Source organism: Pyxicephalus adspersus, chromosome 11, assembly GCF_032062135.1.
Source record: "Pyxicephalus adspersus chromosome 11, UCB_Pads_2.0, whole genome shotgun sequence".
Taxonomy (NCBI): domain Eukaryota; kingdom Metazoa; phylum Chordata; class Amphibia; order Anura; family Pyxicephalidae; genus Pyxicephalus; species Pyxicephalus adspersus.
In genome coordinates, this window is record NC_092868.1 from 7,265,118 (window position 1) to 7,280,310 (window position 15,193).

At 36.2% G+C, this 15,193-nt stretch overlaps 1 protein-coding gene across 1 annotated transcript; it reads right to left on the bottom strand.

The window, feature by feature from the left end:
* Positions 1–3,210: 3,210 nt before the first annotated feature.
* Positions 3,211–14,140, bottom strand: LOC140341266 (phospholipase A2 inhibitor and Ly6/PLAUR domain-containing protein-like). The gene is made up of 5 exons (XM_072426850.1): positions 13,994–14,140; positions 11,087–11,206; positions 10,504–10,647; positions 7,136–7,282; positions 3,211–4,893 (listed from the first exon to the last, which is right to left on the bottom strand). Exons 1-5 carry the CDS (start codon positions 14,043–14,045, stop codon positions 4,709–4,711), a joined length of 648 nt encoding a protein of 215 aa, XP_072282951.1. The 5' UTR covers positions 14,046–14,140; the 3' UTR covers positions 3,211–4,708.
* Between the last annotated feature and the right edge of the window lie 1,053 nt (positions 14,141–15,193).

Consider the following 15,193-nt stretch of genomic DNA (forward strand, 5'->3'; position numbering starts at 1 on the left):
CATGAACAATAAAGAGGACCTGTCACATGCATAATACAGAGGACCTGTTACATGAATATTAAAGAGGACCTTTCACATGAACAATAAAAAGGACCTGTCACATGAATATTAAAGAGGACCTGTCACATGCATAATAAAGAGGACCTGTCACATGAACATTAAAGGGGACCTGTCACATGAATATTAGAGGACCTGTCAAATGAATATTAAAGAGGACTTGTCACTCGCACAATAAATAGGACCTGTCACATGAACATTAAAGGGGACCTGTCACATGCATAATAAAGAAGACCTGACACATGAATATTAAAGAGTACCTGTCACATGAATATTAAAGAGGACCTGTCACATACACAATAAAGAGGACCTGTGACATGCACCATAAAGAGGACCTGTCACATGAACAATAAAGAGGACCTGTCACATGCATAATACAGAGGACCTGTTACATGAATATTAAAGAGGATCTTTCACATGCACAATAAAGAGGACCTGTCACATGAATAATAAAGAAGACCTGTCTCATGAACAATAAAGAGAACCTGACAAATAAATAAAAAAAATAATGACAGGTCCTCTTTATCATTCATATGACAAGTCCTCTTTATTATTGATGTGACAAGTGTATTTTAATATTCATGTGACAGGTGGTCTTTATTATTCATGTGACGGGACCTCTTTAATATCCATGCGAAGGACAGGGGTATGTAATAGTATTATGTGTCTTTTTATTATGTATCTTTTTACCTGTTTGGAGGCTGTAGAAGCTCTACACAGTGCTGAATTTTGTGTTCCTTCATTGACTTTAATGGTGTTTGAATTTGACATTCGACCACCAGAATAATTTTGGTCTATTCGAGCGAAAAGATGACAAATCGAATTGTGAGCTACGACTATTCAACCAACACAACTCACTTGCTAAGTAAACTTATGTGTTTTTTTTCTTTGAATAAATAATATTTGCAAGCTGCTTCTTTCTTTCTTGTATACATGTGTTATCTTCTTTCATACATTTTTTCCATTTAGCACCTTTCTTGTTTGGCCATGGGGTAATCAGGGTTCAACCACTGATGACAGTCCACCATTAGGACATGCTCATCAGATTATTGCTCATGTGTGGCAGGTTTTGTTTGTTTAAGAAAAAATTAGAACAAAGGACAGAGTTTTTAGGTTTTAAGAGATCTACAAAGCTTGATCTATTAGACACCTGCACTCACAACAAATATAATTTCCTTTTGAGTTTCATTTTATGCTGCCAGTATGCCTGTTATTGATCTCCATTCCTCTTTTCTCAAACTGTTTGGCTAAGTATGGAGACCCAACTAGTGGAGCTCAGAACCTGACAGGCATTCCAACCATTGTCCATTCTATTCAAAATGAAATAGTAACATTTGGCTGGACATGCAGTTTTGTGGTTAAGGCCTGATTATTGTCCTCCTTTCCAGTTGATTCCAACCATGTTTCTTCTATTAGGAATTTTGGAAACAATCACATCCAACCAGCAGTTTATATGATTGCCAGGATATGGTTCCATTTTTGATCTGAAACTGAGCGAATTGACCGCCTTAATATTAAAAAGCAAATTAAAAAACTATGAAGTCTTCCAAGATGAGCGTAAGTCAGTTCACTTTCAGTCAACTTGTCTATTAAAACGAATAGTTTAATTAAATAGTTAATTAAATTATCAATTAAAACCTAAATATTCGGCTGTAGTACAATAGCACCTTTACAAACTGCTCCGATGAATGGCCTTCCTGGCCCAGCTTTTCCTGCACCACTATTGGACAGAAGTTTAGGGAAAGGGGAAAGCCAGGGGAGCTGAGCTTTTTCCCAAGAAAGAGCAAGAGGATCATGGAATATTGGTGACAGGTGATTTTACAGTGACCTCTTATTATTATTCATTTAATTTTTAAAAGATTTTAAGTGGTAGCTGAGGGGGCACAGCATTTTTACTGTACCATTCTTATATTTACCTTTATATTCTTATACTATACCATTCTTCCCCCTCCCTTCATCACCACCACCAATTGCTGTCTATGGCAAATGTAATGTTCTCACATTTAATATGGCTCAGGGGTACAAATTTTACCCCATGATTATGGGGCCACTAGGCATAGGATTGCCACCAATACAGGTCCAGTGTCATAGCACCTCTACAAATCCACAAGCTGCTCTGAATCATGGCCCCCGTGGCCCAGCCTTGCCTGCACCACACTTGGACATCAGTCTGAGGAAATGAGGAAGCCAGGGGGGGCAGAACTTTTTGTCCAGAGAGAACAAGACGATCCTGGAATAGTGGTGTCAGGTGAGAATACAGTGTGCTCTTACTAAGAATGTTTTTGAAGTGGAACAAGCCGTAGAATTTAAAATGTTGTAGAATTTAACTGGCCATTTTGCTTAATTCTCTAAATTTGTATTGCCTAGAGCAAAATAATTCTGTGGATCTCCCCATAGCTAGTCCATGGCTTCTAATATGTATTGGTCTTACAGTTAGCTCTCCCTACCATTATTGCGGTCCACATGAGAGCTTACCATTGTTCCCCCTGGCACCATTACTATGTGTGTTACATATTTTACTGTTCTGTTCTCTATAATTTAAAATAAATAATAAAAAAGCAAGGAAAGTGGAAGATCCTCATAATGGGCACAGTGGGTGTGTAAATTTGGAAACATAACATCACAAGATCTCACAAGTCCCAGAGAGATTTGAACTAACTTTGTTGACCCATCAAGGTGCACAGCTACAACGAGGGCTGTTAGAGGTGGGTAGGAATGCTAATCCTCTCCTGACAAACACATAGGTAGCTTTTATTGTAGTTTGTATAAAATGACATAAAAGGAACAGAAAAATTGTGAAATGTTTTTCTCTGTAAAGGTAAATTGTTTTCGATCAGATAAACGTTAGTTTAGGAACGCCTAAACCTATCTTCAAGTGTTCATATTCTCTCCACCATACTCATTCCATCTTTTTCTGTATTAACCATTTAATTTTATAATAATGTGCAATGTACATTGTTAAGATAAAGAGTGAGCAGAGCTCCCATTGGCTTGGAGTTATATTGTTTGTGTTGCTCATTGCTGGTAGTGTTTACATTGATTGAGGGTGTGAATATACTTTAACAAAAACCAACTAACATTCTTTACCCTTGGTCTGTGTTGGACTGGACAAATCCCTGTTCAAATATATTTTTTTACAATAAAATGATGATATTAGGAATGATTCAGTAGCTTTTTTATTTTGTTTATAGAAAGTACAAAATATACCCTGTACCCAAAACAAGATTGAAATGATCAAAAAAGTAAATAAGAATTCTGGTTATACTGTAAGGCACAACAACCAGTACAGGCTTACTAACAGTTATCAAGTCATATAAGATGCTTCAAGATGAATCCATGCCTAATCCATTGTATGCTGGGACTACCAATAACATTTCTCTTATATATACATTTTATCCAAATCACTATCCACCCCCTTTTTTGAACCCCTTCATTTTCTTAAACTTCCAGGACAACCTTAGGTATCTGTCCATGTGTAATTAGAGATTACAAGGTTTCTACTCTAAATTTAAAGAGACTTTTGCACCAGATTAAGAAAATCTCTCCATAATATTACATGTGCCCTTAAAAACTTTCCTAAAGGTTATACCTATAAAGACATCCAGTGTTTGTGAGTGTCACCATCTTGGATAAATTTTTGCAGCTCCAGCAGACACAAAGGTGCCATACAAGTGACACTTTATAGTATTCCCCTTTATTCCTCTCTCAAAAGCTACATAAAAATGTGTGTAGGGAAATGAGGGGAGGAATGAGAGTGTTGGGCCGGCACAATCAGTAATTCGACCCCCCAAGAAGAGGCGAGAGCTTTACGACGCAAGGAGAGATGCCTGTAATAGGGAATTGATTCTCCTATAATAGTCTCATTTGATTGCAAGGTTAAAGTTTTAAACATTAAAAGTGATAAAAAATAATAATCTATGAAAAGGAAAACATTGTATATATTTTATGTTTTCAAAAGGCTTCCCTGGAATCTAGAAAAATCAACAGTAGATTAAGGGGGGAGGGATTCTCTGCAGTTCTTAGTAGTGATGTATTGCTCAATTTTTGTAGTATTTATTATACATATTTCTTTTATGTCCAATACAGAATACAGAATGTGCATAGGGCCACACATCTGACCTAAATGTTTTAAGGTTGTCATGCTGGCCCTTCAATGGGCCTGATTTATTAAAGCTCTCCAAGGCTTTCATCAGTGAAGCTGGGTGATCCCACAAACCTGTAATGGATCTGGGCCAGGATTGAAAATGTTTGCTAACAAACAACAAATTACTTTTAAGAAATCCATTCTAGGTTTGCTGGATCACCCAGTTGGGACCACTTGTGCAGTTCTATTTTCTTTGTGCTTGCAGACATGATGATATGGCCATATTTTTCATGCTTACCTAACCATTTTCTGCAAACTAGCTGACCAGTGAATTGGCTTACAGGTTCTCCAATAGTGCTTAAGATGCCTCCTTCAATGCGGAGATTGTGTCCATTAAGTGATAATAGTATACAGATTGGACTATTTTCAAAACAAGTCAAGATCCCCAACCTAGGTTTGACAACTCTTATTGGATAGGGCAGCTTTAAGAAAGAGGAGGGGGAACATTTTAGTTTAATGAAGCAATGAATAATGAAATACAACATAAAACAAAGCAAAAAAGACTTCTTAGAACAACATTGTCCTTAAAAGAGCGACGATAAATATGACGATACTAAGCTTATGGATGGAACTGCTGTCAGTACATTCCTTTTCTAATAGCTGCAAGTTAAATGAGCCCGGAGTGTAAATCTGGTGTGAACAAAACTCTTTAGTTGCACAGCCACGCATGGACCAGCGCTCGTCAACAGAACCTGCACAAAAAGAAAAAAACATTTTTAGGAAAATCACTTTATAGGCAAAAAATGAACCTTTTTAATTAAGTAACTTTACGAGACTGAATGGATATATCTCTTTCACTTGCATTGGCAAGATGTCATCAATCAAACAGGAGCATTGTAACACTGGGGGTGATTTATTAAAGCTCCCCAAGACTGGAGAGGGTAGACTATCATGGGGGAACCTGGGTGACCCAGAAAACCTAGTTTTTTTTTTTTTTTATATCAGTTGCTATTTTTTTAGTAATTGTTTCAATAATGGCTCAAATCCATTTCAGGTTTTCTGGATCACTCAGGTTCTCCTATGATAGTCTATATTTTCCAGTCTTGGAGAGCTTTATCCATTCTGGCTCATAGCATTAGGGTTATAACCTGCAGCAGAGACGTAAAAACTATACCGGATGCTAGGTGTGCTTAAAGCACAATGTTCAGTGTGACTTTTCCTCTCTCAATCTATTTCCTGTGAGTGTTTTTCTCTTAACAACTCCTCCAATGGCAAACCTATAATCTCCTTGGGTGTACATTATCATTGGTATCCAGATGACGCTCAAATTTACCTGTCCAGTAAGTAATCTTGTTAAAGACTGAGGCAAGCCGAGTTACAATAAATGGGGTGAGAGTTGCAGAGAGTGGGGGCATCTTCTTTCTCTCAACCTCACAGGCACGGCGCTTTGGTGGTAACTTTGACTCATCACCCTTTTCTGTCCCCAAAGACGACCAAACTCCCTATACACACTCTATCATCTAGACTACAGAAACTTCATTCCCATCTTCTTTGATATTTGCAAAATGACGCAGAGGGCCTAATTAAATAATGCTCTCCAAGGCTGAAGAGAATACTCTTTTAGAAGTGAAGCTGGGTGATCCAGAAAATAAGGAATAGATTTTTAAAAATCATTTGCTATTTGCTTAGCAAATTATTTAAATCCTAGACCAGATCCATTCCTGGTCTGCTGAATCATCCAGCTTCATGGATAAAAGTGTATTCTCTTGAGCTTTCATAAATCAGGGTCACTGTATCATTGGACTAATAACTGATTGCTTCAGTAGCCATTACCTTATTATTCAGTCAATATGAAAATGTTAACTAAAGGTTTAAGCTCTTCTTCACTCAAACTAATTGTTGATCTTTTATTGTTTATTACAAATATTTCACTTAGCAAATTTACTTATTTTGCTTCAGCCTTGTTTTGTTTATTTGTGTACTTGACTTAAGTTGTCTTTGTTATTTTGTATTTATCTATCGTTGTATACCCAGTGTGTTTTCAATGGCTGCCCTCTTCTTTTCAAAAATGGCAGCGTCTGGGTATAAAAAGGCTTCAAAACATCCTGAGTCACTATAAAAATGAATGTATATCATGACTTTTAGGTTAATTCTCACTTTTTTCATCTTTGTGATTTAGAGGGCTATAGAAGTATTGGAGTAAAATACATACAGGCAATTTGTCTTTCACATGGAAAAAATAGTGGTAGCCCCATACCCACCTTCACCAACACAGAAACATCCTCTTTTCTGGTATTCAACTAAGAAGACTTTCACATCTACAAATCTCAATAAATGCTGACGCTAGACTTATCTCTCCTTCGTACTTCTTACTACTTCGTACTTCGTATTACTCATTGCTGCCCCTTTCTACAAATCTCTCTGTTGGCTTCCATTTCACCTTGGTTGAATTCCAACCTACAATCCAACCTACATTTCCAAACTTTTACATAAAAACACCCCTTACCACCATCCCATTCCTACTAATGACTTCCTCACTCATAACCGCTTATCACACATGTCTTCAAGACTTCTTTAGGGCTGCTTCTACTCTCTAGAACTCTACCTTTACCTTTACTATATCAAATACCCACCTCTTCGACCTCACATACCTATCTTCTTCTCTCTCCTACCATTACTAATTAGCAACAATTCTATTCGCTTTACCTAATATATACATCGCTCCCCCTCCTCATAGACTGTAAAATTCATTGGGAAAAGCCCTTATCTCCTACTCTGTCAAAGCTTATGCTTGGTATGTATTCAAGTTTGTCATCTGCAGCCCCTATATATTGTACATTCCTATGTAATATGTCTGTACTTTATAAATATTAATATTAAAAAACTTTCCTCACTTACATTGAATATTTTTTACTGAAATCATAGCTGGATTAAACGTCTCATGCTAGCTGGCAATTTATGTAAAAAATGATATTGAATTATTGAGCTCCTTACCTACGGAATCAATGAGGAGACGACCACATATATTCTCATTATCATTACACTTAACTTCCACTTTTGTTTCACACTGTAAAACTGATGTAGAAAAACACGAGGTGCAAGTGAGGTTATTTGGAGTTTTAGTGGCTGGAAACAAATTCTCTAGAAAAGAAAAACAGAAAAATTATAAATTTAAAAGATTTTCTTGAAAAAATGATATTTAAATTTAATTACATTACATTAAAAATGTCTTTGAAGTTACATTGCTGCCCTAAAATTTTCCCCAAAGCAGTTCAGGGTAGATAAGAAGATTTAATATTGTAATTTGTAAAGGTATTTCCTTTATTGCTTTTTTTCCAATACTGAGGTCACCATTATATAACACACCCGAGAGTGTTCCATATTCATGTCACCTGGCACCTGGCACAGACACCTGACACAACCAGGTAGTGAACTCCCAAGAGTTTAAGGAAGGCTGGAATGGACACATGAGCCACCATAAAGGTTTTATATTATTACTTGAAATCTTGAATAGATTTGGGTAAGTTTTGAGAACTATTACAGCATTGTTTAAAAACTATACTAGATTCAACAATATCATTTGTTATGTCACTCATTTCTATGCTTCCAATATCCAACCAGCCACCTACACAACAAAAATTGATCTCTCGGTAGCCCGCCTTCATAGAGCTTGATTTATTAAAGCTCTCCCAGTGTAAGGTATTTACCCTGCCAGTGATCCCGCGACATCCACGCCCTCAGTGACCCCAGGGATCGCGAACAGCATCCCTACAGACGTGCACAGTGCTGCTGCCTCAGCATTCCTGCGAGCGTGCACAGTACAACACGGCCTAGGGGTCCTGCTGTAAGAGGGTGCATGCTACTATGCGCGCCTCTTGTACCCTTCGGGGGCGGGGCATGTATAGTTTAAATTTCCTGCAGCCAAATTGTCTGCAAATGATTCATTTTTCAGTATGTTTCACCCAATCCAATAGCGCCAATAGCGTAGGTGCCCCTTTAATGAGGCCCTGTCATTAGCACCCTTGCCCGGTATCACCTCTGTGTTACAGTGTGCTTCGGTGCGTTCTTATGTTGGATTTCCGTGTTAACCTCTGTTTTCTTGTTACCGGCTCGGATTTATTACCCACAGCGACCCAGTCTGAATATTGATTATTGCATGAACTCTGCCTGCCCTGACTTCAGATTGCCCCTGACTACACCTTATGCCTCAACCTTCTGTACCTCACTTTGTCGGACTGATCTTTGGTGATTGACCTCAGCCTGTACCTGGATTACGCAATAAAGGTTGTTGAAAATACTTCTTGGAGTTGGTTGTGATTTGTGTGCCCAGGCGCAATACACCAAGGCTGGAAAGGATACACTTTTATCAGTGAAGCTGGGTGATCCAGCAAACCTGGAGTGGATCTGGTCCAGGGTTGAAAGTATTTGCTAACAAATAGCAAACGACTTTTAAGAAATCCATTCCAGGTTTGCTGGATCATCCAGCTTCACTGATGAAAGTGCCCACAGCATCTAGATGGATGCCTGAGATTACCTCAGTCCGTGGTTGACCTCAACACCTCTACAAAAAAATTCAAGATGTACATTTATTGGAAAACCTTACAGCCTTTATTCAGGATAAAATACACATTTTCCCAGATATAGGAAGGTTGGGAAACCTATTACTCATCTGTATCATCCTAAATGTCTGGGACCCCCTCCTTTTCTTTCTCTTGGCCATTTCTTCTCCTACTATCTTTTCCATTTATTTGGATCTTGGACCGAGTAATATTGACTATAATCCTGACCTCTGTATTGGTAACTTTTTTATTTCTTTCTTAACATGTGGTTTCTCTTTATAGATATGTGAAGATCATTGCCAAATTCTTTGATATTTGCAAAATGACACAGAGGGCCTAAATAAATAATGCTCTCCAAGGCTGGAGAGAATACTCTTTCAGAAGTGAAGCTGGGTGATCCAGAAAACAAGGAATGGATTTTTAAAAATCATTTGCTATTTGCTTAGCAAAATATTTGAATCCTGGACCAGATCCATTCCTGGTTTGCTGAATCATCCAGCTTCACTGATAAAAGTGTATTCACTTCTTTCATAAATCAGGGTCACTGTATCATTGGACTGATAACTGATTGCTTTAGTAGCCATTACCTTATTATTCAGTCAATATGAAAATGTTAACTAAAGGTTTAGGCTCTTCTTCACTCAAACTAATTGTTAATCTTTTTTTTGTTTATTACAAATATGTCACTTAGCAAATTTACTTATGTTGCTTCAGTTCTTGTTTTATTTGTGTACTTGACTGTTAAGTTGTTTTTGTTATTTTGTATTTATCTATCGTTGTATACCCAGTGTGTTTTCAATGGCTGCCCTCTTCTTTTAAAAAATGGCAGCGTCTGGGTATAAAAAAGGCTTCAAAACATCCTGAGTCACTATAAAAATGAATGTATATCATGACTTTTAGGTTAATTCTCACTTTTTTCATCTTTGTGATTTAGAGGGCTATAGAAGTATTGGAGTAAAAGACAGACAGATGACAGACAATTTGTCTTTTCACATGAAAAAAATAGTCGTAGCCCCATACCCACCTTCACCAACACCATTTTTTAATATAGGATTCTGATAAATTACTCGTATACTTAAAAATATAAATTTTAACATTTTGTGATGTTATTGAAAGTAGCCAATGTCAATGTTGTAAATACAACTCATAAGGGATCCTACTATTTTTACTCAAGATTTACATGGTTTTCACACTGGATTAAGCTAGACAATGAGCCTGATTTATTAAAACATTCCAAGACTGAAGGACATAGACTATCATAGGTAATCCTGGATGATCCAGCAAACCTGGAATGAATCTCTTTCAGGAATAGATTGAAATGAATTTCCTAAAATCATTTGCTATTGGAAAGCAAGAGTTTGGGACCAGATGCATTAAAGGTTTGCTGAATCATCCAGGTTCTCCCATCTATCTTCTCCAGCCTTGGATAGCTTTATTAAATTAGGCTCGATGTGTGAATTTATGTTGTCATGTGTCAATGGGACAGATCCTGGGTTAAAACATTTATAAGTAAGGTACATAGTCCGGACTTGTCATCATAAGAATATGTGGCAGTGAGTTTTTATAATGTTTTATAAGACATGGGATTTATCAATTTAATTTTTCAATCTCATAACCCCTGAGGAAGCAGATCATGCAAAACGTGTTGTAATTGATACTGGATATGTAATAATGGTATATGTGTACAATATAAAGGATATACATTATACTTTTATTGAAAGAATGGAGGATATGATTTAATAATAGTTGCCTTTAAAGTCCATTTATGGGTGATAAAGATATAATATAACAAAGAAAAGGTACCTGGAATAGCGCAGGAGTTGGTTGTACAGCATGCCACACCTAGTGCAACAGTAACATTAGGATTGCTGAGGTATGCAGGACCTTTGGTGCATTCTTGATTTTTTTTGCATCCTTTAATTACCCAAGTAGCCACGTTATCCTTTCCTAGATATTATATTAGTTATAAAACATTATATATTAGTTTATATGCCATATACAGTAACACCATAAATACAATTATAAAAACTTTATTTTTTTACAGTATTTCATATCTGTCTGTAAAAAATAAATATTTTAGTCTTGACTGTAATAAGGTATATGTGCCTACAATGGGCCTGATTTTTTTTTTAAATTCTCCAAGGCTGGAGAAGATAAACTTTCATCAATAAACTTGGGTGATCCAGCAAACTTGGAATGGATCTAGTTCATCATTAAAAACATTTGCTAACAAATAGCAAATGACTTATGAGGAATTCATTCTAGGTTTGCTGGTTCACCCAGCTTCACTGATGAAAGTGTATATTCTCCAGCCTCAGAGAGCTTTAATAAATTGGGCCCAATATTTTTTATTATTTGAAAAAACAAGAATGCCTTAGGCAGTTACCTTTTCTTTCCACATAGTAGTAGGTGCTGCATGTTTCATCAGAGTGGGAGCAATCTTTAAACTCTCCAGTACAGGTAAGGTCTTTGGAGCTTTCACAATGCATGCATTTTAATGAATAAACTACAAAGAAAAAAATTATGAGCAGCTGTAAAACCATTTACATCTATAATATTATGTAGCATGAAAATCAGAATAATTTTAAATATATTATTTTTTAGAAAAGTAGAAAATATACAGGTTCCAGTTTTAAAACAGACACATGTCCATGAAGGTCAACCACTGGGAAAATATACATACTACAAACCAGCATATCCCAGAAAAAAGAACACATGACCTAGAGCAGGGGTGTCAAACTCCGGCCCAAAGGCCAAATCTGGTCCGCAGCGTCCTTTTTTTTTTGTCCCTCAAAGGATTCCCAAGTATGAACTGCAGCTAGTCCATTGCTGCATTGAAATAGTGCCACTACTACAATTCCCAGCATCACTTGCATCTAGACCAGCGGACTCTCTGCTTATGCGTGGCCCCGCATTTTATAGATGCAAGTAATTCTGGGAATTTTAGCGGCGCTATTTCAATGAGGAGGGAGTTCTAGCAGAGGGCCACTCAAAAGATTTAGCTCCTCATTGGCCGCATCTGGCATCTCCAGCACTCCTCCTCGGCTACAAGTGGGAGGTACAAGGAGGGTTTTGGAGTTACAGGGGATGCCAGTTGTGATCAAATCAAAACTTTTTATCTAATGAGAAGTTAAAACTTCCTCAAGTTTTTCAGTAAATTTCAGGGTTGGTCTGTGAATATTTCTAAGTTTTTAAGTTTGGCCCTCTGTATATTTGACTTTGACACCCCTGATTTAGAGGAAGGCCAAAAAACCTTTGAAAACTCTTTATAAAGCATGGAAAGTACAAACTGTTACAAAAGTACATTACAAAAAACTTGGTATTACTGATAAGAATTTTAATATAAAAGAATATGCACTGCACTTTTACATTTCAGTATATAATAATAAACCACTGTAACAATAATAATATAAATATAATACATATTAAAACATTTTAAACTATAATTTTAGGTGGCATCAGATCATGCGTAATCTTTTAACTTGGCAAATTCCATGGAAAATCTACAATTTTAGTTTATTACCAACAAGTAGTACAATTGTTATTATCATAGAGATCCATATTTTTATTATAAAGGAGCAAACATAGCTAAATTTTATTCTTTTTGTATCAAGTATTATGTCTCTTAAAATTGTGACATATGTATTCATTTATACAAGCTTGTCCTTCCATTAAAAGCTAGCCTTGGGAGATTGGAAGTGAGATTTAGTAATTACATGTAGTGATGGTAAAGTTTTCTCCGAGGCTTTGACATGAGAAATCAAAGCCCTGAATCTTCCATGGTGGCCACAAAATACCTGAGTTAATAAAGCTCTCCAAGAATGAAGCATATACAGTAGACTAACATAGGCGAACCTGAGTGGTCTTGCAATATAAATATATATATATATAATAGAATATAATTTATAATATTTCAAAGAACTCTGTTTCCTTTTCCTTTTTTACTTTTGATTTTAATGATAAAAATGCTTAAATAATTTACATATTTGTTAAACATGCATAAATAAAACGTGTGTATTATATTTTTGGAAACAATAAACAGCAGGTTTGACTCAGGTTCGCAGATTCAAATCTCAGCCACAGCGTTATCTGCATGGATATATATATATATTTATATGCAAGGATATTCTTCCTATGTTGGAGTTTCTCCGGTGTGGGTTTCCCAGGGTTTCCTCCAACATGCCAAAATAAAAATGTAGTTACGTGTATTGGCTTCCCCTCCAAATTGGCAGTAGATTGTGGTAATAACATATGACTATGGTAAGGAGATTAAATTGTGAGCCCCTTTGAGGGACAGTTAGTGATATTGCTATGGACTTTGTAAAGACATGCGTATTATATCGGTGTTGTAAAAATAAGTAAATTGCCATTGTTTTTGCCTTACTGAGAGCTAGTTAAAATTCTAGTTAAAGAAGATGATTTTTTAATAGTGCAAATTTATGCAAGATGAGTTAAATTGTTGCCATGTGCCAGGTGAAAAGACTTCTGTTTTCCCTTTACATGCTATATGTAATTGGAACAATGGTTTTATCAACATTTTTAATCACATCCTAAATATTTTTAAATCTAAAAACACAAGGATAATTATATACATAGCATAAAAATTAAAACACAAATGTGAATGTTATGGTAATTATAGAAAAATTATTCTTGGTTGGTACAAATGAACGCAAGGTAATTCAAAGTCAAAAGACACACAAAAAGGCAAAAAGAGTTGGTTGAATATAGTTGGAAAATATAAAACACATTTAAATTTGAAATGTAAAAAAAGAAATGAAAAATCTACCATTATCCTAAATCTAACAACTAACCCTTAGCCTAAAAATTACTTTCTAAGTTTGATTCTTTTAACCTTACACTCCATTTGATTTAATCTCAATCATAACCCTACATGGAACTGAACCCATACTATAATTATTAAACATAACCTAAACATATTTCTCCATTCTAATCTTTAACTTAAACATACTAAACAGTTGTACTTTTTTCTATTCTTACAAATCCAACTTTCACCTTAAGATTCCCCAAAACCTAAACCTAAAGGCAAACGTAGGCCCAAAGTTAAACAAATGTGTGGTAAAATACACAAAAAACTGCATCAGTGAAAGGTAAATGACTCAAAGACTGAACAGAAAAAATTACCTAACTGAAACCATTTTTTGGTCTATTTATTAATAAAATTTGGTCTATTATAAATTTTATTGGAATACTCTTATAAACAGAACAACTCTTGGATAAACAGTGCATTTGAAAAGGCTTTTTCATATTCTATAATAAAACATGAAGTTCTTACCTGACACGATGCATGTTATGGTGACAATGAGGGTTCCTACAAAGTTTCTCATGGTTCCTGTAGCCTCTTAATATTCCACGTACAAATACTCGTGTTCAGTCCAACACTGTAGATTTATACTGTCCAGGTATAGCGTTCTCTTTAAAAGGGATTAATAATTTATAACCAAATTTGATATGCCTATCAGGGTGAGGTAGTGTGAACAAAATCTATGTAGCTCCTTCCCTTGATAAGTCCACAGGCAGATTTGGATGTTGGCAGTTCAAATATGAAGTGTGTGGTGCGGTTAATTAATCATTTACTAATAAAATCCTCTTATCAGCAGGCACTTCTTTTATTTTCAGTAGACTCTACAGCTTGCCTTTTTGCTGTTGACAAAATATTTTTCTTCTTCCTTGGTAAATCTGTAAATTTTGGTTCTGTGGTTGGGTTGTCCCAGTTGTCATGAGGCACTCCTTCTTAATGCCACGCAGAACCAGACCAGAAGCCAAAAACTATGACGGCATAAGAATTTTAAAGGCTACAATGTATTTGCCAAATGGTTTTCAAATTTTTCTTTTCTTTAGAATCTAACAAACTATTTATTTTATTTTACTAAATGTTATAGACAAACAAGTAAGGAATGAGGTAAATCTGGAATGTAGATAAAATCTGCTGTGTGAATATACCTAAAGCGTACGAAGCGAAACAATTTTCACAATACATAAAAGGGTAGACAACCCTTTTATCTAAGGTAAAAGTGCTAGTGTTTGTTTGTTTGTTTGGTGCAACACACTTTTTTTTTAATTCTCCTAAGGTGATCGAGAATGAATGGGAGCGCAAACCCTCCTGGGATACCTACGTCACTCATCCCGGTAGGCTCTTGGATGTCCCTTCTGTGCATTCCCAAGCATCTTGGGAATGCGCAAAAGGTGCCTTTTTGTGAATAGGGGAAAAAACTCACTGAACATGCATGAGATTGGCAAGTTTTTTTTCCCATCTACGGTACCCAATCTGGGTTGGGTGACGTTGGAAGAAAAACCAGGAAAAAGAGGCAAAGATGGCGACGCCCGGAGCACCAGCACGAAGATGGATGCCGGAACGATGAGGGACCGGATGGAAGACGCCTCCGGACCAATCGACTGCGCTGTGGGATTAAAGGTAAGTGTCTTTTTTTGTTTTGGGGGACTGTTGAGTTTAGTTTCTCTCTAAGTTATTTCA

Coding starts and splice junctions, on each gene's coding strand:
- LOC140341266 (XM_072426850.1), bottom strand. CDS start 14,045: ATGAGAAACTTTGTAGGAACCCTCATTGTCACCATAACATGCATCGTG. Junction 11,207..13,993: donor CATAACATGCATCGTGTCAG/GTAAGAACTTCA, acceptor TTTTCTTTGTAG/TTTATTCATTAAAATGCATG. Junction 4,894..7,135: donor TCTCCTCATTGATTCCGTAG/GTAAGGAGCTCA, acceptor CTTTTTGTGCAG/GTTCTGTTGACGAGCGCTGG.